We start from the raw sequence: 25,195 nt of genomic DNA, 5'->3' as shown, positions 1-25,195 counted from the left end.
GGCCTCTGGCAGTCAACTGACAAAGACATACGTCACTCCGTCATCTTGCTACCTCTTGATAGATGTAACCCACAAGCAAGAATGGTCCTATTCGCAAAAGATCATGTAATTGCAATGCGCTACGGATACTTATACACAGCGCATTCCTACCTTTCAATAATTCGGCGAGGTACCATCTCGATACCTGTGTCACCACATACGTGAAGAGCACCAATGCAATTCCCACCATCACCAGAGCGTCAACCAAAACCCAACAACAGCATACAATGGGAAGGACGCACCGTATTCATCTGGCCCCCGAACCGAATTAGCACTTGGAAAACTCTCCGCGAACATCTCAACATCCCCCACTCTACCACCTCCACCACCGTCCATCCAACCCATCCAATCCCTATCATTATCCCCCTCAGCACCCTCGCCCTCAGCCTCATCCACCAAACCCCCATTCGACGCTCTACTTCCTCCAGAACCAATCCCATCATCCATGCGTACCCTCACACTCGGCTCGTCGACCCCAGCTATAGCCGCCCCTCCCTCCCCAAAACTCCAAGTCGACCCCGACCCCGACCCCGTCCCGATCCTCGTGCTCGGCATCTGAATTACCGTATCCAAATAAATCCCCGACGTTCCCGTCTCCGTTTGTCCTCCGCTCCAGCCCATACCAGACGAATCACTCCCCTCCGGATCCGCCGTCCAGGCGACTTGATATTTGCGCCCGTGTCCGCCGTCTGGGCGATGATGGGTGTGTGTATGTATACGAGTATGGGCGTTGGTGTGGGCATCAGCGTGAGTACCTTCCTGAGTGTGAGGCCAGTCGTGGGTTCGGGAAGGATTCGGTTGACTTAGTCGGCCGCTCGAATTGTGTCTGTCATATTTCGGTCGACGACGGCGGGTAGAAAGGGAGTAGGCGGAACGGATATTGAGCATCAGGCGGGATATGAGGGTCGCGGATAGGCTGGTGGAATGTTGTTATAAAGAATGGGGCGGGTGAAGATTTAAACGAAGGGAACTTACACGTTCGTGAGCGTGACGTTCACGCTCTTGAGAAGCGGCTGTACGTTGTCCAGAGAATCATGCAGATGTTGAGCTCGGGGTTGTGGTTTACGATGAGGCGAGTGCTTATACTTACGGTTGCGAACTGCACAGAGGTAATGATCATAGTCAGCGACCCACAGGATTGACAAAAGTCAAATCAGTATCATACTCGTCGCGATCTTGAGTCTGAAGACTTACAAGAAGAAGTAGAATATTAGACAGATTGGCCGCAAATAGAATCCTGCAGCACCACATTCAGGTCATGCAAACGGACTCGTTCACAAATCCACGAAAACAAAATACTTACAAGAAATACATAGCGCCTGCCAAAGTTACCAACACACCACATACCAACAATGAGCCATGAGCCAGAACACAAAGAAACTATAGGATGATTATTCGTCGAAGGCGACGAGCCGACGTACCATCCCGCAAAAGCACGGCCAACAATCTTCCGCCCCTCCCACCGCCGGTTGAAAACACCCGCATCGTCGCCAACGTCTTCCAAATCGTAAGCCCAAAGATGGCCGTATCGAACACGAGCACACCGGTCCACGCATATGCGAGACCTGCAATATCACCATCGATGAAGATAAGTTCGCTCGAAATGAGATTTCGTGAGCGACCGAGGATAAGTAGACTCCGTGGACGTACGTTTGCCCCTAAGTTATGTATATCGCACGCCGTCACAGTCAGAATACCATGTCGAGAAAAAACAGCCGGTCGGTTCGGACTTGGAAGGGACACTGTCACATGTAAGTACTACTTACTGGTCCTGTGACATGAGAGGATTACACCCCGGCACACTAACATCGAGCCTGACCGCTCGTTCCTTCGGACTCGTTAGGATCGCCCACTGCTCAAACAAACACCAGCCCATGGAATGTATCCGAGGGCGTGTTAGCACGGCCAGGTGAAGTTCCGTGGGCCAGAAAGGAGGGAATGTTAAAATGGGCTCGGACTCACGCACGCGACGACGACGCTACCGATGGATATTGCGATGAGGGAGCCGAGGACGCGCCAGGAGCGGTTGTAAAGCGCGTAGGTGCGCATCATGCATAGAACTATACATATACCCGCCACACCGATAAAATGCTGTGGTCAGCGGGGTGAGGCAAAGAGAGGAACTTGCAGGAAAAGAGAAATGACTTACTACCGACGAGAACCTGCATGGCCACCGCATAATACTGATGATATGATCGCAACGGCCCACACAGCTAACGATCCGCCACCATCATGCCGTCAATACATATTACAGTGACCTCTCTCCTACTGCTCCCAGATGAGAGCTGGTCAGTCATACATACTCACCATTTTCTTCAACTCCACATCTCCACTGACGAATATCTCAAATATGACAGGCACGTGTCCGAGGAGGGATAAGTATCGATTGGCGATGAAGAAAGAGGATGCCCATGTTAGTTTATGTTTCGGAGGCCAGAAGTAGGCGATTTCGGTGGGCAGGGTGAGAAAGTAGTCGTAGTAGAGGATCGCTAGTGGTCATGGTCATGGCACGGCACGGTCCATCATGTCAGGCAAAGAATGACTGAAGAGCATTGACCCAAGCTTACTAAAAGCGATTAGGAGTAAGGCGTATTGCGATAATCTGAGTTTAAGAGGAGGAAGGAGGATGTCAGTTTCAAATTCAGTTGATGTCACGGCGGACAAAGCAGCCGTGTAGCAACGCAGTACAATGACCATGCCGGAAAAGGCTTAGCCGATGTACTTATGTCGCGATGCAACCGTTTATTCATCACCGCATACATACCCTCACCCGGCGACAATTGAGATGAGTGAACGGCTCACAATTCAGACGCGCTGGCCCATCAGCAAAACAGCGGCGGCCTATAGGGTCTACAACGGGTCTAGTGCACTATCATGTCTACAGCTGTAGAACCCCGAGGGCTCCTGTAGAGCTGTATACCACGTAGATCACTGTAGAGCTTGGTAGGGTGGTGTCTAATACCTACTAGTAGAAACTTGTATGTACTTTATATGAGGTTGGTATTTTTGTGCTTCAGGTTGCTCGGACAAGTAGAACAGTATCCGCCTTGACCATGTTGGATGTGGATATATTTCAGTAGTGTACGAGGTTACAAAATAAGACGTAGCTTGAGAAGAGAGAGAGAGAGAGCGTGGATACGAGTGAAAGTGCACAAACGAAATAAGCAAGAATGTGAAAAGATTACAGTGAGTGCCACTGTGGCCCATTAGCCCACCAGTGGGCAACCATAAAGTGGCGTCAGCGTGGACCCCGCTGGCCATTGCGTCCTCGAGATATCATCAACCAAGATACAGGAATTAAAGTAGAAAATGATCAGTAAACGGCGAAACTAATATGAAGTACAGTTCAAAAAGCAATCTCATGAGCATGGTGGTCAACGAACTTATTAACATAAAAGGTAGCAAAGGCATCAAGCGAGTCAGTATGCTTCCATCTAGAGGGAACTCTGAAATCCTTCCCATACACAGGGATCAGATGTGCTGCACGAAACAGAGAGTCAAGGTGAACCACGGTAAGCACACGGCCATGACAATCCTCGTCAGGCTTCACTTTCCACATTCCACTCACCGAGTCGGGAGACCTCCCAACTTTCTTGTACCAGTGTACAAGTGCGCATGGATAAAGCACTCCATCATGCCGAAAGGAGAAAAGAAGGAGTATGCGCACAACATCCAAACCTTTCATCCCCTTCTCTTCCTGATCTTGAACGACGAATGCACAATCACGACGTGCAGGGCCCTTTCTCCAGGAGCGTGTCGACCGAATTCTCTCTCGTCGCATGCCGTGAATACCGCTCTCGTCACTTGGAGCGTAAAACGTGGCAACTGCTGAGTGAAAGACTGAGATTGAGCTGAAGATCAAGGGGAGATCATCAACGGAATCTACATCATCAGATGAAAAGCCCTGGGCGGCGAGGTCGGGGGCGAGTAGTTGATCATATAGGAACCTGCGTGTGAGTTCAGGAAGTGTTGGCTCGCCAATATGAATAGCGAGAGTACTGAGATCAGAGGGATAACCACGAGCTTCAATGTCACTAGTTAGCGTGATTGTTAGTTCAAGAGTATCCACAAAATGGTACACACCTGGAGTTCGAGCCATAGTAACATGACCAGAAACACGCTCGTCGTTCACAGGGCCACCTTCAAAGTCGTCACCTGCATCTCCGCCAAGAGTACTCCCTTCTGGAAGGCTGGGATAATGAGTTCGAGGAAGCATACCTCGTTCAACAAAGTCATTGTACGAGGCCGCAAGCTTGTCAAGCCGCTGATTGGTAACAAGCATTTGGCCAAGCGCATTATTTCGATTTGAGCGACGCCACGGTTTCTTGACGGCGGTGATGTGGCGTGATTCCGTGATCGAGGAGCAAAGGCCGTTGGGAGCGCCAAAATCAACGATGTGATGATGGTAATGGACGAGAGAGTGCTGTCGAGGTAGATTGAACCCAGTCGGTCGAACACCGGAAGTGCGAAAGACCTCACGAAATCGATGAAAGTTCACGAGTGCTCTATCTAGGTCTTTGAGGGATATTTCATCGAGATCCTGGCGTCGTGCAATGTAAATGAAATCTAGAAAGGCTGTGATTGTTCGCACAATATCATCGTCGACCAGACCGACAAGCGCAGGCAGATACACCTGAAGATAATGCGTCAGACAGCTAAGTAATTGAAATGACATTCAGATCACACGCTACCTTCATCAAGCCTTTTGAGTCGTCACCTGTCCATTGCTTGAACCGGCGGCCATCGTGGAAGTGTCGAAGGCCAGCAAAGGGAGGAGTTGCCGCAATCCTGATGGTTCGATAAGTTGAGTGTGTCAAGGACTAGTAGAAAGATAAATGAATGTACCGTCGGTCGATCTCGTCCAAGTATACTCCAGCTCTCGCCTCACTCCCATGCTCTAGAGCCAGGTACTCACCAACCCAATCTACCAGGTGGTCCTTGAAGGTGCCTTTGATGAGCTGGTGCAAGACATCTGGTGAAATCATTTCATAGATGTCTGCTCGGGGAAGATCAAGGGTAAAGGGCTTTCAAGGAATCAGTTTGTATTAAGTAGAAAAATTGAACAGATGAAATATACCTCGACTGCTGCATTGATCCCATACTCTGTGCGTAACTCGGCAGTCCCAAGAAGGTCGACAAGATCCTCATAGAGAGATTGAGTGCGTGAAACGGCAGGGCCATCGAGATCGTCGCGATAAGCTGTGCATCTTCGAAGCTCTCAGTTAGCAACAGAACTCGGGAATTTAACAGAATTGGGGAACATACTTTGGACACCAGTCAGAAACGACGCCAGAGAGGGTAACTTGTTCAGGGTAATCAGCAATGTAGGCGCCCAGTCCAAAGATGACTCGACGAAAATGCCCATCAGGACATCGAAGGACGACCGGTGAAGTCATCTCTTGGTGGATGGCTTGGAAGATTGCATCGAGAGACGCATGGTATACCCGGTGCTTGAAAGCACGGAACGCCTCATCATTGTCATATCTTCGAGTAGCTATAAGTAACGGTCGTTAGTGGTGCCTTCATCTATATTGCCAAAAAAAAGGCTTCAACGTACATTTTGGTATTGCCAAGAACGCAATAGGGACAACACCATTCCGGTGTGCACGCCGAACATTGTTGTGTATATTCCCGATGGAAAAATACACGGGCCAGTACTCTAGTTGACCAGTCGCGACGGAGACAGTAGTCTTGTCGCTTCCGAGTATGATGGGGCAGTACATGGCATCCTGTGTTGTTGGATCATCGGCATAGATTGAATCCTAGAAGAGATACATATCTATCAGCCATAATTCAGCGCCAATAAAATCGATATTGAATTACCGAGTGCCGCCACGCAAGATTACCAGACATAAAATCCGACCATCGACGTTTTCCATCCGTTCCAAGCTCCACGTAAGCTGCGTAATCAAATTCACTGGCGAAATCGGGATTGTCGAGGATATTCTGTGCGACAATCAGGGGATCTCGGTACCAGACCTCATAAGCATCCGACATCCAGCTTGGCGATGTAGGGCCGGCCTCGCCACTGAAGGTGATATTTAGGGCATGCCATGGAGCATCGCCAAGTGTTGTTAGATCAATTGTTTCGAGGAGATCTCTAGCAGATGTATACGGCGAAAATGATTCAAAGGGAGACATATACTCATCCCAGATCTCCATCAGTTCGTCAACGTTACGCGCTGACATTTGTGCTTTCCGGTATAGGAAGTCGGCGAGTAAGAACTGTGTCTTGTTTTCGTAGGGAGACCAGTCGTTGTTGGATTTGGTCGTACGAGGCAATGGTGGTGTACCAGGAGCAAGCAGAACTCCATTCGCGTCACAGGGCCTCCCTGCGGAATGGTGATCACCGTGTCAGTCTCTGACAAAGGACAATATGTGATCTGCACAAAAAAAGCATACCAGTTAGCCGCGGATGATAGTTCTTCATTCCTCGAGGTCGAGGGTCCACTTGAGGAGCAATTACACGGGGAACATCTAGCTCCGGGAACTCCTCGTCATCGTATGCAGGCTCGACTTCCAGATGAAGGTCATCGCCGTCCAATAGGTTGTCTCCTTGAGCCTCTAGCTCTGCTTGGCCTCCAACGGGGTCTGCAGCTGGTGCTGGTGCTGCATAAGCTTCTTCGACTGCATGAACACTCCGTATATGATATGTCCGGCCCTTGTGAGACAAGAATGTTTGGGGACATCGGGGGTAAGGGCAGGTGATTCGGTGGATGCGGTGAGGAGTATGCCGTGGTCGTGAGCGAGCCGATGTGGTCAGCGACGGGGACGCGATCGCTGGGATGATATCCATCTGATGTAACGGAAAGGTCGGAGAGGAGATATTCACGGTTGGTGATGCACGGATCTCGAGGCCATGGACGACAGTAGATGAAAGGGATAGATTGCCCACAAAGAACAAACATACAGAGATTAAAAGTGGTACCAGATACATAGTGAACAGAAATGAGACAGTGTTGTGGTGTTGGTGGTTGAAGGAGAGAAACGAGAGCACGCGCTAAGCGACATGACACAAGGAACGTCAGCGAAAGCGACCGAACTATGACGTGCGCGGTTGGCACACCTTTGTTGCTGCCGTGTGTCATGGCGGCCCATGCGTTATTGTTCCTCAGCTCGTCATTTGGCCGCGTCCAACATCCGCTCCTCTTTCTTCAACCATCACATTCAATTCCTCCCCCTACTTGCTTCCCAGCCTTTCATTGTACACCTCGTGTTCTCTCTCTCAAATTGCATGGACGCAGGAAGCGTTGCTGCTCGTGGAGGCGGAAGAGGCGCTAGAGGAGGTCGGAGTCGTGGTCGTGGTCGTGGTCGTGGTCGTGGTTCCAGTCGCGGTCGCGGTGGACGCGTTGGAGCAGTTGACCATGCAGTTGGCAATGAAGTTGGTGACGCTGAAGCTGCTGGTCAGAAAGGTGGTATTGACGCGAAGAATTACAAGAAACGCAAGAATAACAAGGCTCAGCGTGTCAAAGGTGGGGAGACGGTCGACACTGCACCAGAGGAGGGAGGTGAAGATGGTCAGTGCAATGGTTCTGTTCATTCTAATTGGATATGTGACTCACGCATGTCGTTTAAATCAGAGCCAAACCTACAGCCTGACACCTCTGAGCCTCCCGGGGTTCCTCGTCGTCAAACTGTGCCCTCTGAACAAGACGGTAAGCTGGTGTCGTTGTCTCCAGAAAAAATCATTTACTCACTCATTAACCTTTCACAGCGATGGTTCCACCAGACTCTGGCACTGTGGCACCTAACGTGCGCAAGTCAACGCGCCGTGGTGTGGAGGAGCACCCTGGACTGCCCGACGCTCCTCGAGCAAAGCGGACCAGCGAGCAGAAGAGAGCCGATGAAGCTAAGGAAGCAGCAGCAAAGCACGCATCAGAGCAAGCTCAACTGGCAGCTGCAAAGACGAAAGTCAATCAGCTTGCATTTCTCGAGGATCGGGCTCGACAGAAGGAAAGAGATGATGAACGGATTGAACTTCGTCCCGACCTTGTTCCTGTTCCCACTCAGAGCTCCAAGGGTACGAAAGGCCGCACAAAAACTCCCAAGGCCCCTGCAATGGCGAACAGCGCAAAGGAGGTTGTGGTGCGTAAGATCGCGAGGGAGAGGGTCGTGAATGGTGGGGATAACTTTCGGTGAGTGTTCTGGACCAGATTGTTGTCGTAGGCTTGTCCTACTTGCCATATTGCAGCAAGCTAACGAGTGGATTCTACAGTAACGCTGTTCACGCTGGTGAATACATGGACTTTGACGTGCCAGTAGGGTCGGACGCGCCAGGGCCCGCGACGAGTGACGTGGATGAGCTTGAAGATGATGAAGCTGAAGATGATGACGAGTACGAGTTGAGCAAAGAGCAACAGGGTGCCGAGGACGAAGAAGAAGGGAACGATGATGATGACTATCAGCACGCCGACGAAGACGAGGACCAAGACCAAGACGACGAGGAAGACGAAGACAGTGACGAGGAAGATGTGGCGTTGGCGCAGCGCAAGAAGGTACGCCACTTCGGGCCTCTCCGAGTCGTTCTCATCCTTTCCTTTTCCTTGTCTGCTGCATCGTCCGTCACCTTTCAAACCTTCTACATAATGATGTGCTTAATTGAAACTCACCCAATTACTACAACAGAAAAAGCTCCAGCGCGGTGAGCTGCGCTCTGAAGTTCTTGCTGCTCGTCATCTTGCTTCTGCACGACCATCGAATGCCGCCGCTAGCTTGAAGAGAAAGTACATGGAAGGTTCACTCGAAAAGTATGTTAGTTCTCATTTAATTACAGAAGACACATCACTCACTAGTCTTTCGAATCGCATATGATATTTTATTTTAGCCCAGAACCCGCAAAACGTCCCAACAAGTCTGAGGGAGGGTTCCGAGCCGACTGGACAAGGGGGAAATCTGCTCATAAGCGCAAACAAGCTAACAGTGGTACTCACACTCCAGCAGCTCCCTCAGTATCTGTCAAACCAACTGCACTGCAGGATATCACTCAATCCAAACCGACTCAGACTCCTGCAACCGATCAGAGCAAACCGTCAGGAGACGTAGTGAAACAGCAGGGTCGAGCCCTCCCAGCAGTTAAAGTCGGCCGTTCTCGCCAAGTACGTCTCTCATTGCTAACAACCCTGATACGACAACTCCAATCAGCTACGTCTCTGTGCCCTTCAATAGGTTCAGGTTTCCCGTGTCCCCAAGCTCAACGACGATGGCTCTACCCGTACAAAGAAGGGTAAGCAGCGATGGACACAGGCCCATCTTCCGTTCCCAGGGGGTCAACCTGGAGCGACTTGCATGCGAGTTTGGCGGAACCAATTCCAGTGTACCCTTATCCATTGGGCTGGAAGTAAAGGAGACCCATTCGGGACCAACTCGCTCGTCGGTGAAGCCGTTGACAAGATATGGCCGGTTCTCTACTCGCAGCTGCCACTCGATGAAGAAGGGAAGCGTGCTGTTGTCGGCAATGTATGTATACCACTTCCACGTCTAAAACTTGAGCTAATTTCGCTTCCTAATTCACTGCATGACATGCATGTCCATTCTAGTCCCAGGTGATCCTCAACTTGTGGCGCAATCGCCTCGGGAAGCTGGCCCTCAACGTGTTATGGGATATTTGGGCTGAGATGGGGATTGACGATGTCTCAGAAGAATCAAGGGATAAGCGAGTCGAGTACGTGAAGGAGCAGCTGAAGAACAACAGGTTCGTTTACAGAGACCTTGATAACGAGGTACGTGCTCTTGTGTGCTATGTCTTTGGCTGAGAGAAGCCGTCACTTGCGTTCGAAGTCAACTATGCACTGACTACTATGATTTTGCCACATGCAGGAGAACCGCGGCACATTCTGCTCGCGCTTTGTGCTGTCAATTTTTGCCCTGCACCTGAAGAATATCGAAGACGCTAGCGAGGACGATGCCCTGAACTTTGGGGATACTCATGGGGCTTTGGGACTATCTGCTGCCGCGGTACGCTTTACTAGATTCTGTTTCTCTACGCTTTTTTCCTCGTTTCAATCATGGAGTCGGTCCTCATTATCATCCTTGACAGGCGGAGCGTGCACTGCGAGTATGCCGATCCGGCATCAACCCCTTCAAGGATCTCACGAAGGCTGAGCTCAAAGCTTTGCTGAAAGCAGACCCCAGCGTCACCGAATTCAAGTCAAACCCGTGGGGTCCATGGGCGGAAGATTATGCAACATCTGCGAAGAACTTACCGGATAAACGTTGGGATGAGATCTATGACGGGGCAGCGGAAGTAGAGTGCGTGATTGAGGATGCTGATGGCAGTGATGATGACGGTGAAGACTCGCGTGCAGCTCTTCTGTTCTGAGCACCCGGTGAGTTTTTTCTAGTCTTGCTGTGGGCTATACTCAACCACTTATTCGTGACGTTTGGCAGTGACTTGATTTGGAGCGATATGCACTGCCGGTTTGCTCAGGGTCCTATTTTCTGACTGTTTACCTTCTTTGATCAAAATCTATCCTGTCCCGAGCTCCTCGAACGGAGTTACCATTGTATTTCTATCGTAACTGATACCCGTCGGGCACTGGCAACTGCCCAAGATGACGGTAAACTAGTGTCTATTGTTGTCTATCATGTCTCTACAGTATCTCTATTACAAGTACCTCGGGTCTACACGGGCTCTACATCAATATATGTCTGTTAGATGTAGACCACAGTCTAGAGGTCTATGGCTCTATAAGGTGATACTTGTAGAGCCTTTAGGGCGATTAGACCGCCGCGGTTTTGCTGATGCCGACGCCACACCGGACTCAGACTCTGCCATTTGTAACGAATTCCCTTTGACACGGGACGACGTCGAGCTTGTTGAATGCAGAGTGACTTGAACAAGTAATCAATCGTCCAGTCAGTCAAATTCATTTCCGGTTCCAGTAAGTGCAGTCGAGTAAGAACGCACCCTTTACAATGCCTTGTCCAGCGACCTCCAGTGCGTATTCGGCAGCAGCAGCAAACAGGACCGTGACAGAAGAAGAGAGGACGAGCACCGACGATCACCTATCACAGTTAACTCAAGGAGCCGCTTCACTACCCGCCAATGACCCTCAAGTCAACAAAACATCCGAGAAAGCATGGTAAATTACCTGAAGCGGTACCATGGCTGTACCAGCCTGTCACTCGCCCATCTCTGCATCAGATGTAGGATGACAAAAGGAAGGACGTGAGCGCAAAATAGATAGCTTGGTAGTGGACGGTTGGGCTATAGATAGCAGTACGATGCGCCGACGCTGACGAACGATCGAGAACCACAGTGTGCAGCAAGTATCATTCCTCCTCATACTACGACTTTCGGTACTTTGACGGCCCAAACAGTGGGAGACGGTAGTAAGTGTGGCAAGCGATGACCGGTCATGATTACAGGTCCTTCGATGACTTTCCGGCGAGGTTTTGATAGGCCATCTGTGAGCATCGATTCGTGCGGGTCGAATGTTTGATAACAGGCACGACATGAAAAGACGAAGACGATGGATGACAGAACCGGTTGTGCATTGGCGGGGATTGTACATCAACGCACTAGTACTGGCGTCAGCAGCGGATAAGTTACAGTAGCCCAGGAGAAGAGGAAGAAGAGGACGTACTATGGGGTGCACTTGGCGGATCTCGACAATTCCGACTCAGTCATCGCGCTGTTGGCAGTGTCAATCGCATGAGAAGGGCGGGGTCCGCGTTCTATGAGCAAGTGGTGACCTTTGACGAAATCTGTGCGGTCGGGTGCGTTGGGTGCGGCGGAGGAAAATCATGCGAAGCGTGAGCTGGATAGTGTGTGAGGGTGTAGGCCTATGCTGCAGCATGTAGAGGGAAGGATCTGTAGGTCGGATGTATTTGGCTGTAGTCTAAGTGTCCGGCCTGCTTCGAGTGTTCAAGATCAGCCCGTGCCCGCGCAAAAAAAATCTAGTCTGTGTCTGTTCTGCTGCTATCGCCAACCGGGCATATATCAGTATGTATGTACAAGTGTTAGTATTCGTATAGTATGTACGTCTGTATGTATAGCATGTCAATGTATAGAATGTAAGTATGCGAAATCTCCGTCTGGCCTGTGCGTGTGCGTGTGCGTTGTGTAGAGATGAGTGGATAGAGATGAATGTAATGTGATAGAGATGAAGTGGAATGCAAGTTGTATGTGTGATGCGTTGCGTATGTATGTCACAGTTGTTGCAAGAATGAAAGAAAAAAGTGAAAATCGTGTGTGTGAGTTCGAATGCGAGAGTGCAAGTGCAAGTGAAACATGGACGTCAAATGTGCGAGACGAAATAGAAGAAACAGACGAGAAGAGACGAGAAAAAGGCGTGAGTTGCGATGCGTAAGCGTAAAAAGTACAAGGTGTCAGCAGCAGCGAACAAAAAAATATAGTCGCAAAAAGATATAGAGTCGAGTCTCGAAAAGGGGCAAAGAAAAAAAGGACAAACTTTTAAGACTAACGATACGAAACATGCGCGTAGGCGTAAAATAAAGCATACCACTACGACGGTTCGAAAACGGTACGCGCGGTGAGATGTAAGCAGAGCAAAGGAGTGTGTGGGCGGCGTAGATTCGCGCAGTGGTCCAGGGAATGACGAGAGTGACGGGTCAAGTTGCCTGTTATGCGTGAATGGTGGCGACCCTCACAGCTGTAGAGCGGAGCGTGTAGAGTGTAGAGCAGAGAAAGGGGTATAACGTAGAGTCAAGGATACACGAAATGAAGAGACCAAGTTCGGATAAAGAATGAGTTAAAAAAAAAAGTAGAAGAAGAAGGGGAGAGCACCGTCATTTCACACCTCGAGGAAACGAGAACATAGCAGAGGAATGGAGGAAAAACGCGTATTTACCGCGAATGTCACGATGCAGACGCGTCGCTGGTGGAGACTTGGTGGAGGCCTGTATGAGGATGGGGATGTGAATGGTACGGCACGTCAGGCGGCTGGTGGCTCCCTTGCGAATGCTCCGAGTCGAGCGTCGTCTGGCTGTACATCCTCTGTTCAACATCGGGCCAAGTCAGTCGGTCAATATTCGCGCAGCATCAACACCAGCTAAAGGAAGGAAATAAAGACAAAACTCACGGCAGCAACAGGCCTCGAATAATCCACATCGTCCCTCAAACTCAACGCCGCAACGCTCTCCACCGCCCTCCCCCATCCCTCATGTCCATGCCAAATCCCTCCCTCTCCCCCCTCTCCCTCTCCCTCTCCCTCCGCACCACTCCACTGCCCTCCGTCCTCTCCCTCTCCCTCCCCATACCCATACCCCTCACCAAATCCAGCCGCATGCAGCCTACCCCGCTCCGCCATCGTCATCCCAAGCCTCAACAGCCCCTCCGCCCTAATCGACCTCATCTCCGTCCCCCCGCTCCCCGTCGTCTCCGCTGGTGAAGGGGTGAGTATCCCCTCGCCCTGCAGCGCGAATAACGTCCGTGGCGGCGCGGGGAGGGCATAGTCAAACGTCGGCGCCGGGGCGCGGGTGGTCATGTTCATCGAGGAGGTCGACATCGAGCCTGTGCCTGTGGGATACGGCATCGATCCTGCGCCCGAGACATACGCCTTATGAGGCAGAAGTGGTGGTGTAAGACTCGGTAACGGAGGTGTACGTGCAGGCGCAGGCATGGCCGCCCTTCTCGCCGCCCCTTCAGGCGCTTCAAAGAACGTCGGAACGGGCGTCTGTGTCGGCTGGAGCGAGTTTTTGATCGTTAGGTTGTTCAGCGCGGAGGACGTCTTCTTGTGTGAGGACGAGGAGCGTTTGCCTGATCCTTTTTTCGTCTTCCCGCTACCGCCGATATCGCCACCGCCACCGCCTGTAGATCCGGATGCGTTGAAGCCTTCGTCGCTGGAGGAGCCTCGCCATTTACTTGTTAGCGATTTGCGTTTCGAGGCAGGAGTTCCCGCACGATCCGAAACCGTCGCGTACGGTGATTGTGTCGTAGGAGAGGATGGGAGAGGGGTAGAAGCGGCGGCGGCAGCGACGACAGCGGTAGGGGACCCGTGATGGTCTCCGCTCGATCCAGAGTGGAATGCGGACGGAGGGGGCATGACGGCTCTCGAAGACGACGATCGCTTCGACTTATTGCCCTTGAACGAGGTCTTCAACTTTAACGTCGACAACAACCCCCCACCACCTCCTCCTCCTTCACCCCCTCTGCCCACACTCCCATACCCACCAAGCAACCCCCCCTGACTCCCATGCGACTCCGAACTCCCCAGCCCCGAACTCCCACTCGTATCTTTCCGTGGCGGCAACAATATCCTTCTCACCGCGCTCGGCGACGGCGGCGCGGGGCTGTACGATGTTCGCCCGGAATGGGAATGGTAGTTCGAGCTGTTGGAGCGATAGCCGATGTCTTCGCCGCTGTCGCTTGAGAACATTCCCTTGTCGCTCGAGAACATTCCCTTGTCGCTCGAGAACATCCCCTTGTCGCTCGAGAACATTCCACCACCTCCTCCACCACCCTGTCCGTGTCCTCCGTGGCTCAGGTGTGAGGATAACCCACCACCGCCAGAGGGGGCGCCGAGATGATCGTGTCCTGAGGAAGAAGCGGTACCGAATCTGGTAGGTTCGAGTCTCCCGTGTCCGTGTCCATGTCCGCTCGAGTGTCCTTGGGACGATGAGCCTCCTCCTCCTCCTCCTCCTCCACCACCACCACTTGCACTTGGAATTGTACCACCACCTATGACACCGAACGCGGCACTCGTCGGCGTAGGCGCATACACCGACTCCGACTCTGGCCTCCCATGTGCATGAGCCGCACTCGAACTCGAGATCCACAGCGCGGGATCGAGGCCGGGTCCGCTCTTCGATAGTGGTCTCTGCGACGCTGGGATGTTGTTGTGGTGCTGGGGGTGGGAGTGAGGGTGCATGAGCAGTTCCGCGTCCGAGACTCTACCAGAACCTGCCGCGAAATTCGGGTCGCCGTAATACGCGCTGGTGCTGGTGCTAGTGCCGGGATGTGGGCTTCCTAGATCCTCGCCGTCGCCTTCTCTTTCTCTTTCATGTCCTGCCCCCATACCCATTCCCGCGCCCATACCAACACCGACACCCAAACCAGCTCCCGTACCCATACCAACACCCGCCCCAGAACCCTCCTCCACCTCTCCCAGATCCACATCCTCGTACCCCGCCTCTACCTCTACAGCCGACGGCGAAAGCGCCCAATACCCCGCGCTGAGCCCACTCAGATGCTGTCCCTCTGCGCTCGCACCACCAAGACCGGAACCGCTTATGTGAGACGGATGTCCCTCGCCGCCTCGTAAATACGATCCCGGCCTCAACTCTTTCATCTCCCCCTCCTGCCCACCCATCCCACCCATCTCCCCCATTCCCCCCAACTCCCTCGTCACCCCACCAGAACCCACCCCCACCCCCACCCCCACCCCCACCCCCTCCTCATCCTCATCCCCATCATAAAGCGGCGCCCTAACCGGCCTCTCAAACCTCATCGCCGAACCCTCCAGTCTCCGCGTATGTCTTCTGCGCAGGAAGAGGAAGAGGACGAGGAGGAGGGATGAGAGGGTTAGGGAGGCGGCGACTGCGATTCCGGCGATGGCGCCGGGGTTGTTGCCTAGCCTGTTGGTTCATGAAGTATGAATGATAGTTGGAGGAAAGGGTTGGAGAGGGTAGAGAAGGTTTAGGGGGAGAGGAAGAAAGGGAGGATAGAGAAAGGGTGAAGGGAATGGGAGGCCCACATACCGCGAAGTATTACTATTCGGCGCCGGCAATATCGTTCCCGTCGTATACGCCGTCGTGATCGTAGTCACTAATCCACCCGATTCGGTGCTCGTGAAGGTTTGGGTGGTGCTGAACGTGGAGGTTATGACGGAGGGGCGGGATGGATTCGTGCTTGTGCTTGTGGAGGTGGAGGAGGTGTTGGATTCGACGGGGCGGGTTTTGGCGGAGGTGGATGGGGTGGAGGTTGGTTGGTCGGTGGAGGTGGTGGAGGTGGAGGTGGAGGTTGGTGGGTCGGAGGTGCTGGTGGAAGGAACATCGGAGGAGGTCGAAGGAACATCGGAGGTAGAGGAAGGAACATCGGAGGTGGAAGTCGGCTGCTCGGAAGATGTGGAGGACACGACCGAGGTGGAAGGGGCGTCTGTAGAAGTCAGGGCAGCAGAGGAAGACGAGGCACCACCGGTAGAGGTAGAGGTCAGGGCAGCAGAAGACGAAGAAGCAGAAGATGGATCGGTAGAGGTCGTGGTAGAAGTGACGTCAGAAGAAGAGGCACCAGTACTAGTACTGGTTGTGGTTGGGAAAGCGGTGCTGGACACGGTTTGAGTTTGAGTTTGAGTTGATGTGGAGGGCGTGGTGGTGGATGGAGAGGTAGAGGTGACGTCAGAAGAGGAGGCGCTGGGGGTGGTCGAGGAGGCGGTGAGGGAAGTGGTGGATAGTGGGGATGAGGATTGAGTTTGTGATGATGTCTGGGACGACGTAGAGGTGATGTCGGAAGAGGTGGTGGCGACGGAGGATGAAGGGGTGAGAGAAGACGGGATGATTGAGGTAAGGATGCCGGTGGATGATGTCACAGCAGAAGTCGTGGATGAAGGGTCGGCGGATGTGAGCGCGGACGAAGAAGACATGGAGGAACTAGCAGGAGACGAGGTAAGTACGGTAGAGGAAGCAGAAGGGGATGAAATTGTCAGTAAGGAGGAAAGAGGTGTAGAAGAAACGGCAAGAGAGGAGAAAGAGAGCGAAGCTGAAGTGGACTGTGTGGCGGAGTCGGATGAGGTAGGGAGGAGGACGAAAGAGGAGGAGGATGTATCAGATGTGGATGTGGACAGGAGCGATAAGGACGAGGAAGTAGGTTCAGTTGAAGAGGAAGAACTAGACTGAGAACTAGATGATATGAAAAGAGAAGGTGTATTAGAGACAGGAGATACAGTTGAAGAAGAGTCTGTTGAAGTAGATGCAGTAGACGACTCCAGGCTGGTCGATCCTACGGAGAGGGACAGGCTAATGCAGCGATGTCAGCAGCCGGAACAGATCGAGAGAAAGAGGAGCTCACGAGATGGCTTCAGAGGAGGAGGGCGTCGGTGTGGACTGGGGTATATCCGACGAGGTCGAGGCAGACTCAGTAATGACCGTGGAGGACGAGGTCTGTGCAGAGCTCGTCAGGGCGGACGTGGAGGCATCGAGCGTAGAGGATGGAGAGAGCAGCTGAGAGGACGTGTGCGACGTCGGGGAAAAAGCGGGAGCAGAAGAGGATGTGCCTGAGGACGTTCCGTCGCTGGCGTCTGTCATGACCCCCGCCGTCTAGGTCGGTTCGTGAATGTCGTGTATGGCGAACGCCGTGTCTGCTGAACGCGAGTCGAGTTGTCCGTGGTGGGCGAGAGCAGATTCGGTGGTGAGGCGAGAGTGGAGCCAAGGTTTCAGAGAAGGAGAAAGCGAGAGTGTACGGCCAGCCAGGGCGATTCAGATTATTACCTATTTTTTGCCAATTCAGAGCTTGTGTGGATACATACTGAACCCTTCTCCCGCCCTTCCTCTTGACCCCTGCATGTCCCCCGGCAACCCCGAGCGCTCTTCCCACCCTCACGCCCAAATAAACGCTCAACCTCGAGCTCGTCGTCCATGTTCACTTCACTCGCGTTTTCCATCCTCGGCAGCAATTCGTCGGGCGATTCGCAGTCCAATTACAAATTGCGGCATGTCTGTCGATCACTCCTTCCTTGTTCCCCCTTTCCGCTCTCCCGCCGGCTCATCATCTCCCTCGTCCACACTCGTCCACTGCCCTCCCTTTCTCTCTGTCTCTCTCTCTTTCAGTCACCGCGGACATCACGCACATCATAGTTAGACGCGTCGCAATCCCAGTCTTGTCCGTCTCCTTCCCAACCGGGCGTGCCCCCCTGCATGCCGAGCTGTCAAACGCTCTTCTAAATTCCGCCACAGCGCGGAACGTGTCGGCCTCGTTCAAATTCCAATAAGTATATCACTCCTCCTGTTTTTGTCTCCGTCTCCGTGCTCGTCATTGTCATTTCAAAAGCGTCAAGCCGCCGGGTGACAGGACCCTTTTTGTTTCTGCGTCGGTCGTTCGTTTGTGCACGAACTTGGAAGGAATTTGAAGGATGGTCGTTGTAACTTGAAGGTTGGATGTATTGTGGCGTGTGCGTGCCCCTATCTTTGCTCACTCAATTCTTGGAGCTTCGTCGCCCTCCGCCACACCAACGCACACAACCTCCCCCCCAAATTCTGTCACATCTTCCATACGAATAACACCACTTGCTCATCAAGTCATAACGCGAACATCACCCTTCTCAGTTATCGCGCTGTCAATCGCATGTACTTACTGGGCTTGTCAAGACCCGCCAAGTGCACCCAAGCACCCCATACGTCTTCTTCCTCTTCTGGTTCTGGTTTCATTGTCGTCAATTAATATTGCTGCTGATGCTGATGCGTTGGTGAACTTTGAACACCCCTGCACCTCCTCCCCGACCGGACGCTGTTGACGTCGTACGACGTCAAGGGTCGTCGCTTGTGCGCTGACAGCCTTCGTCTTCTCATGTCGTACGCGTCATTGGACGTTCGACCCGCCCGAACTAATATCGATGCTCGCAGATGGCTTATCATAACCTCGCTGGAAAGTCATCAAAAGACCCGTAATCATCGGCTCCTCGGCCTCTTTTGTCTCTCGTAGCTAGGTCTATCTCTATCACCAATACGGCACGGTCCCAGTACGGAAACATCTGTTCAGACTTTCGAGATCTTCGACATCACGGAGATGGAGGTTGCGGGAACAATAGACCTCGAGGGTTTGCCCCACTAGAGATATCGGCAGGGGTGGTCATACTATAGAATGGGCTTCAATTCTTATTATTCAATCCTTGTCTGTGTCAATGTCTTACCCACCTTTGAAATCCAACGAGTCTTGGATCCTGTTCAGGATGTCTTTCTCGTATTGGTTAGTGCAAATTAAACCATTATGTCGTGCATCCAAGACAAGAAACGCAACCTGATGGGGTGCCAGTGAGTCCGCCCCCGAACATTATACGTATGTATCCTCTTGTATGATCTCTTTTCTTTCGAAGTCCCACAGCGGGCGCATAATAGCTTGAACACCCCGGGGCTTTGCTACCACGCCTGCCAGTTACAGTGTCCTCGCTCGTCTCCCTCCCACCACTCTCATGCTCATTGCTCATGCTCAAGCAGAAACGAGAAAATGTATCATTGATATCGACACACAAACAGGAACAGGTTCAGAAGCGCTCTTCACGAAGCACGATGCTATATGTGTACGTGACAAGACCATGTCCACTCCATAGTATGACCACGACCACGACCACGACCACCTCACATCAACTTCAACGCAGAGTGACGTATTCGCATTTTCATGGGCGCGTTCAACTTCCTGTTACGTAGAACTGCTAGAACTGCTAGAACAGGTACTTACACTCTGAACGTATCGCCCTCGAGCTCGCTCAAATTCCCTGTCTCCGTGCACGTCAATTCTATTGCAATATTCAATATTCAAGCCGCCTTCCTTCCTTCCCTCTTAGTTTCTCCTTTCTCCGTCATTCACGCCCATTCGTGCACAAACTTGCAATTGGAAGGAATTTGCAGGATGGGCGTCGTAAGTAACTTGTGAGAACAACTGGGACTTTGAACGTTGAAATTGGCCGTTATTGCAGTGCGTATGTACGTGCCCCTATCTTCCGTCCATCCATTCAGGCTCTTTGCACCGTCTGGCGCGCACGAGTGGGCAGTCCGACTGAAAGATCCCTCTTTCCCCTGCCCCCGAGTTAACTTCGTGTTTCTGGTGTGGGAGTCATGGTCTTTTTCGTTTCTTTTCTTTTCGTTTGGCTTCGTTTTGTTTTCTATAGCTCTGATTGTATACTCTAGGGCCTTTTGTTCATTAGACCTTATGACAAAGATGAGGCAACCGACTTACCATGTCGTTTTGCTCAGGTTCGTAAGTGTGAACGAAGCAGTTTCGGCAAGCGTGGCTCCAGCAGCTTGAAGAAAATGGTGGAGCCCTCGTAAAGCTTGTACCCGCGCAGCCGTCACATACACCCGCTTTAGAGACTCGGTTGCCAGTTTGGAGCCTTCGTGCTTTGGACGAGTTGCACGATCCTTCGTATTACACGCATTTACTGTATGGACCAACATTGATCCCATTGCTGAACGAAGGAAAGTGAAACAAGGGAGGGCCGAGATAAATGATACGTATCATGAGCCACCGGAACCAACGAAACGTCAACTCGATAAAGATTTTATAAAAAAGAAGAGGCCAGAACACAGAAAAGAGTCCTCGATTGGGGGGGTATCGCTCCAACCACGTCCGAAACTAACCTAGTAATACACGAACGTACAACCACTCAGAACTTCGTGTCAATGAACGCCTCCTGCGAGTTGAACTCGAGCTCCAAGATCGCGGGGCCGGCAACGGTGTTGGCGTCGGTCACCTCCGAGCTGGAGTTGGTGATGATCACGTAGACGGTGCCGAATAGGCCCTCGGGGACGGTCACGGTCATGTCAGAGTTGAGAGGGACGACGGTGGCGGTTTGACCGTTCAAGAACCCGGCGAACAGGTTCGAAGCGTCGGTGAGGGCCTTGGAGGCGAACTTGAGCGAGCTGCCGGGGGCACGGGTACCCTCGGCCGAAACGGTGAGCGCGGGGAAACCAGTAACGGGGAGAGGGGGGTTGGAGGAGGGGCAGGAGGTGATGAATGCCGAGGCGAGAGTGTAGACCTGGTTAGGGTCAAGAGGAGTCTGTGTATGGATTGTGAGCAATGGGACAAAGTGGACATATGAGTTAAAGAAACTGACCTCGTAGGCAGTGCTCCAAGCGGCGCCTTGCTTGACGGCGGAACCGACCCAAGCGTCGTGGCGAGCCTCGACGGTGAGGATGGTAGCAGCGGCGGTCAAATACGCCTAGATCAACAGTGTAAACAAAGGTATGTGCAAGAAATGTGTAATGGTCGTACCTTGGTTGAGATGAGAGCAGCGGCACCGGTGTAGGCGGCGGTGCCCACACCTTCGAGCGCGTAACTCGTGTCGACGAAGGACTTGACATCTGTCACGCCGCTACGATGAAACATCAGGAAACAGCCGGTAACATGGATGATGGCAATTGAACATACAACGAGTACGTGCAAGGCTGAGTGGCACTTGAGCCAAGGGCGGACGACAAAAAGGCGACATGAGAAGCCTCATGGGCGGCGATCTCAGTGAAGCGGTTGCGGACCCAGCTGGGGAAGCCAGCGCTCTCGAAGTCGGCGTCGGAGTAGTTGGCGAGACCCTCCTTGTAAAAGGCGTTCTCGAGGTGCTCCAGGGTCAGAGCGAAGTTGAGAACTTGGGTGTCTACAGATGATGACTGTGAGTATGTATGTTGGAGGCGTTAGAATAAAAGAGATGAATGTACCGGTGATGGCGTCGGCGCGCGCGATGGGGGAAGCGGCGACGGCGGTGGCGAGAACGACCATGGAGGCGAGGGTGGTGAAGGTGGAGGTGAACATTGTTATATGATTTAAAGGTAAAGAACGATGTTGTTTATTTGGTAGTAGAAGTTGTGCTGGTAAAGAAGGATGTCAGGGATATGAACAGGACGACCTTGCTGGGTAGATGAGGAGGCATGGCGCGCTTTATAGGGCGGGAGAGGCGAGCAGCGGTGGCGTCAAGTTGGTTCGACTCTGTTGGGCGGAGTGGCAATCATTGCTCGGGCACCTCGGCAGATCGAACCGCCCGCGATCGCTCGCTCATTCCAGCAAGACGCTTTCCAAGGAAGGTTTGTGGCGAGTGGGACCGCGTCATCGCCCTTTGGTCGTCACTTTCGCGTCGATGCGACCCCAGGCGTGATATAGTACGGACGCCTGTTTGCGACCATTCCGCTCGTCCATCCAACGTCCATCCCGCTCGGAGTGGCACAACCTAGTCATCCGCTCTAACATCGTTCCACTTTCCAAGGCGAAATACGAGGCTTGCCCGAGAACGCCGCCAGGATATGCAAGCCCCAGTGACGAAGATTACGAGAAAACGCTTGTGATGTCCACCATCGAACGGCTCAGTGACAGTTTCCAGATTCACAAGCAGAACACGGGGCAGAAGCGCTCCACAATAAGAAATAAGACCACCGATCTAAGAAGCAAGACCACCGATCTGAGCACCAAGCAATCAAGCAAGCCTTCAAACGCGTAAAGCCAGTGGAGGATTGTTGGGTTCTAAGAAGAATCCCGGAGCAATCAGAGGTCTCGACATTTATTGCGCCAAGGGTCCTCCGAGCAAGATTTTTTTTACCAACAAATGTTTCAGGATGGACAACCTAGAGTACCACGAAGCAATCGGCCCCATCCTCGGAACGAACCATGACTAGAGCGGTGTGGTGGAGAGGCGGTGTCGGAAGCAAGTTCTGTTGACTCGGATGATGTCGGTGTAGCGGGACTCAAACGGCTTCGAACTCCGTCGAGGAAACTGCCGGGAACTGTACCCTTGCTGAATCTGGACTTGATCAACTTGTAAACGAACGCCGTCGAGTGAACCCGTCATCTCTATTAGGGAAGTTTATTTACAGCACACATCGACCTTTGCGCTATCTTAGGACACTCTCTCATCCATGCCAGTGGGTCGTTGTCCGCTGACCTTAAGCTTGGGCCATGGCACTCCGGCTTCGTCCCATGATTTACTGATGACTCTCGCTAAACGCAAAGCTTCACACACCGACACTGACCGACTAAAAATGCGTCACCCATCTCCAACGACGTCTTTCTGAGCTACTTCAACTCTCTCTTGTCAGACCACCACGACCTGAGACGACATGGCAGCCACTCACGCCCTCCGCACCGCCCTCCGGTCATCCAAACCAGCCTTCGGAGCATGGGTAACTCTCCCCGGAACCTTCAACGCCCGTGCGGTTGCTCTCTCGTCTCCCCACCTCTCATGGGTCGTCATCGATTGCGAGCACGGACTCACACCCCTTCATCCCGGTGCCGCTGAGTCCATAAGCGCCGTAGTGAGCACGGGAGATAATGCACCCAGTGTGCTTGTGAGGGTGCCTGCTACTGGCGCATCGAGTATGTGTATCATCTCTGTTGTTCGAGTCTCGGAGATTATCTCAATATTGGGCCTCAGCGGGAACAGGTTGGCAGATTAAGTACGCTCTAGATGCGGGAGCTCGTGGGGTCATAGTCCCAATGGTAAATCCATCCACATCCCCTACTGACTTCATCTGCAGGGCCTCGTCATACCACCAGTGTGCTCACCTATACCATCTCTTCTCACATGCACAGGTCTCCACACCCCAAAAAGCACGCGAAATCGTGTCCGAATCACGATTCCCGCCCCTCGGCATACGGGGCTTCGGAAATCCACTCACACACACCGTCTGGAAGACGACACCGGCGGAATACATACCTGCTGCCAATGAAGACGGAGGCGTTTTTGTGGTGGCGCAGATTGAGACGAAGGAAGGTGTGCAGAATTTGGAGGAGATCGCGGCTGTGGATGGGTTAGGTAGGTCTCTTTGCCGTTCGGTCGACGATCTGGACTATCGTATCTTTGAGAAGGATCATATCATCTGACGACTGATATATTGTGATTATAGATGTACTCCTCATCGGTCCTTATGACCTTTCCATCTCGCTTGGCTACAAACCCCCTTCTCCGGACCCTCATCCGGACGTAGAGGAGGTCATCCAGCAGATCCTCAAAACCTCGCATGCGAAAGGAAAGAAATGGTAGGTTACGGTAACATGCTCTCTGCGTTCTTTGATACTCCTGCCTGCCCTTCCTTCAACTCTTATTGCATCAAACATGACTCTGGCTTCCCTGATAACCTCTGTCTGTATCACATAGTGCAATCTACTGCACCTCAGGCGCTCAATCCGCAAAGCGCGCAGCTCAAGGGTTCGACATGGTACGTTCCAGCTTCCAAGTCATCAATTCCTGTTCTTCACAATATCGCTCATATTTTTTGTGTTGCCATTGTGCACCGGCGGATGCTCGTTTTACAGATTAATGTCACGACCGACAGCGGTGCCCTGACGGAGAGTCTGGCGAGGAACCTTGCCGAAGCTGCTGGTGGACAGGCGTAAGTGAACGAGCTGCATAATATGCAGTGCTCCTCGCTGTTGATCTACGAAGAGATGGTTGTACGATTATTTTTGTAGGAGAGGGTGTTGTCTGCCGTTGTGCGTACGAACATGAAATGAATGCATTGATTTAGTTTACGATGTCTATATATTTTTTTCCGTATGAGGAGGAATTAATAGTCAGATCTGGATCAAGCTTTGTATGAAATACCATAGAGAGTGATTAGGGCTTATATGTTAGTAAAAACTTGGAACTTTTTGCGAAAGCTCATTGGCGGATCGGACAGATCTTCCGCCAACGAGTTCCAAGTAAACTTGAAACATATAAGGTCTATTAGATGTTATCTGCAGCCTGAAAACCAAGAGGTTCTGTGAGCTTCAAATCGGCTACTTGAGAGTTCGCAAACTTCAATTTTTAAGTCATAATTCGCTTCGAACCCTCGGTATGTGCCAGACCAAGGGGAGCTGAGATCCTGAATGAAACACCGGGAGTCGATTTTTTTTAAAGGGAGGCGAGGGGTGAACTAACTAACTGTAATTAATATTTAAATGATTTAAATAATATTTCTGATCCAATCAGAAGAATCTCCGCTCTTTATTTCTTTTGGGGAATGAAGTATAAGTGATTTATCATCAGTCTATCATTCAATCTGCACTTGAATTAGGCTAGGTTATGTTCGCCGTTGACGTTGATCTTCCGCTGCCCTAGCCTCTGATCCCAAACCTTATGCTTCTATACTGTACTTTTTCGACCGTAGGTTCGTCACGCATCACGGAGGGTGCGCCGGCGAACATATTTGCCCCGATGGTCACGCATATGCGCGGGCCCACGAACAGCAAATCGTGACCGATTTGCGCCAAAATCGCCCAAAAATCAATTTTTGGATCCTTCCGCCAACAATTTCATTGGTTCGTCACGCGTGGCCCAACCAAACGAACCGTGGTCTGGCGAAGGTCACGTCTGACGTAATCTTCCCACGAACCTACGGTCGAAAAAGTACAGTATTTCCATGATGCATGGCTGCTCAATCACACTCAATTTACCAGTCTGAGCTTTGAAGTTTGCGTAAGACTGCCCAACGGCGAAACTCTTAATTATTTCACTCTAGTTTTGACCCAGTCATCAACATTTTGCCCACAAAATGGTTCTATAATAATCCAATTAGCATCAGCACA

At 52.0% G+C, this 25,195-nt stretch overlaps 7 protein-coding genes across 7 annotated transcripts; 3 read left to right on the top strand and 4 right to left on the bottom strand.

The window, feature by feature from the left end:
• Window positions 1-89: 89 nt before the first annotated feature.
• On the bottom strand, window positions 90-2,593 carry STEHIDRAFT_121282 (uncharacterized protein). The gene is made up of 12 exons (XM_007303814.1): window positions 2,347-2,593; window positions 2,189-2,252; window positions 2,002-2,099; window positions 1,806-1,891; window positions 1,690-1,697; window positions 1,461-1,604; window positions 1,343-1,358; window positions 1,234-1,276; window positions 1,130-1,138; window positions 1,015-1,052; window positions 282-955; window positions 90-184 (listed from the first exon to the last, which is right to left on the bottom strand). Exons 1-12 carry the CDS (start codon window positions 2,347-2,349, stop codon window positions 147-149), a joined length of 1,221 nt encoding a protein of 406 aa, XP_007303876.1. The 5' UTR covers window positions 2,350-2,593; the 3' UTR covers window positions 90-146.
• Window positions 2,594-3,385: 792 nt separating this feature from the next.
• On the bottom strand, window positions 3,386-6,835 carry STEHIDRAFT_56247 (uncharacterized protein; the record flags this gene model as incomplete). Its single annotated transcript, XM_007303161.1, has 9 exons — window positions 3,386-4,062; window positions 4,123-4,672; window positions 4,731-4,827; window positions 4,885-5,063; window positions 5,117-5,246; window positions 5,305-5,533; window positions 5,597-5,801; window positions 5,863-6,371; window positions 6,442-6,835. 9 exons carry the CDS (start codon window positions 6,833-6,835, stop codon window positions 3,386-3,388), a joined length of 2,970 nt encoding a protein of 989 aa, XP_007303223.1.
• Window positions 6,836-7,755: 920 nt separating this feature from the next.
• STEHIDRAFT_130987 (uncharacterized protein) lies at window positions 7,756-10,357 on the top strand (the record flags this gene model as incomplete). Its single annotated transcript, XM_007303813.1, has 8 exons — window positions 7,756-8,174; window positions 8,255-8,534; window positions 8,665-8,786; window positions 8,864-9,134; window positions 9,205-9,495; window positions 9,576-9,758; window positions 9,856-9,993; window positions 10,076-10,357. 8 exons carry the CDS (start codon window positions 7,756-7,758, stop codon window positions 10,355-10,357), a joined length of 1,986 nt encoding a protein of 661 aa, XP_007303875.1.
• Window positions 10,358-12,859: 2,502 nt separating this feature from the next.
• Window positions 12,860-15,449, bottom strand: STEHIDRAFT_110834 (uncharacterized protein; the record flags this gene model as incomplete). Its single annotated transcript, XM_007303812.1, has 2 exons — window positions 12,860-12,997; window positions 13,083-15,449. 2 exons carry the CDS (start codon window positions 15,447-15,449, stop codon window positions 12,860-12,862), a joined length of 2,505 nt encoding a protein of 834 aa, XP_007303874.1.
• A 373-nt stretch (window positions 15,450-15,822) lies between these two features.
• Window positions 15,823-16,833, top strand: STEHIDRAFT_110833 (uncharacterized protein; the record flags this gene model as incomplete). The annotated part of the gene is made up of 3 exons (XM_007303811.1): window positions 15,823-16,272; window positions 16,303-16,371; window positions 16,438-16,833. The coding sequence occupies 3 exons, from the start codon at window positions 15,823-15,825 to the stop codon at window positions 16,831-16,833; spliced, it is 915 nt and encodes a 304-aa protein (XP_007303873.1).
• A 3,479-nt stretch (window positions 16,834-20,312) lies between these two features.
• Window positions 20,313-21,451, bottom strand: STEHIDRAFT_130986 (uncharacterized protein; the record flags this gene model as incomplete). The annotated part of the gene is made up of 5 exons (XM_007303810.1): window positions 20,313-20,705; window positions 20,763-20,867; window positions 20,921-21,020; window positions 21,077-21,296; window positions 21,358-21,451. 5 exons carry the CDS (start codon window positions 21,449-21,451, stop codon window positions 20,313-20,315), a joined length of 912 nt encoding a protein of 303 aa, XP_007303872.1.
• A 1,295-nt stretch (window positions 21,452-22,746) lies between these two features.
• Window positions 22,747-23,669, top strand: STEHIDRAFT_96921 (Phosphoenolpyruvate/pyruvate domain-containing protein; the record flags this gene model as incomplete). The annotated part of the gene is made up of 4 exons (XM_007303809.1): window positions 22,747-23,002; window positions 23,061-23,125; window positions 23,219-23,441; window positions 23,533-23,669. The coding sequence occupies 4 exons, from the start codon at window positions 22,747-22,749 to the stop codon at window positions 23,667-23,669; spliced, it is 681 nt and encodes a 226-aa protein (XP_007303871.1).
• Between the last annotated feature and the right edge of the window lie 1,526 nt (window positions 23,670-25,195).

Source organism: Stereum hirsutum (genome assembly GCF_000264905.1).
Source record: "Stereum hirsutum FP-91666 SS1 unplaced genomic scaffold STEHIscaffold_6, whole genome shotgun sequence".
Taxonomy (NCBI): Eukaryota; Fungi; Basidiomycota; class Agaricomycetes; order Russulales; family Stereaceae; genus Stereum; species Stereum hirsutum.
The sequence above is the reverse complement of the archived record's forward strand: the minus strand, read 5'-3'. Positions and strand labels throughout refer to the sequence as shown.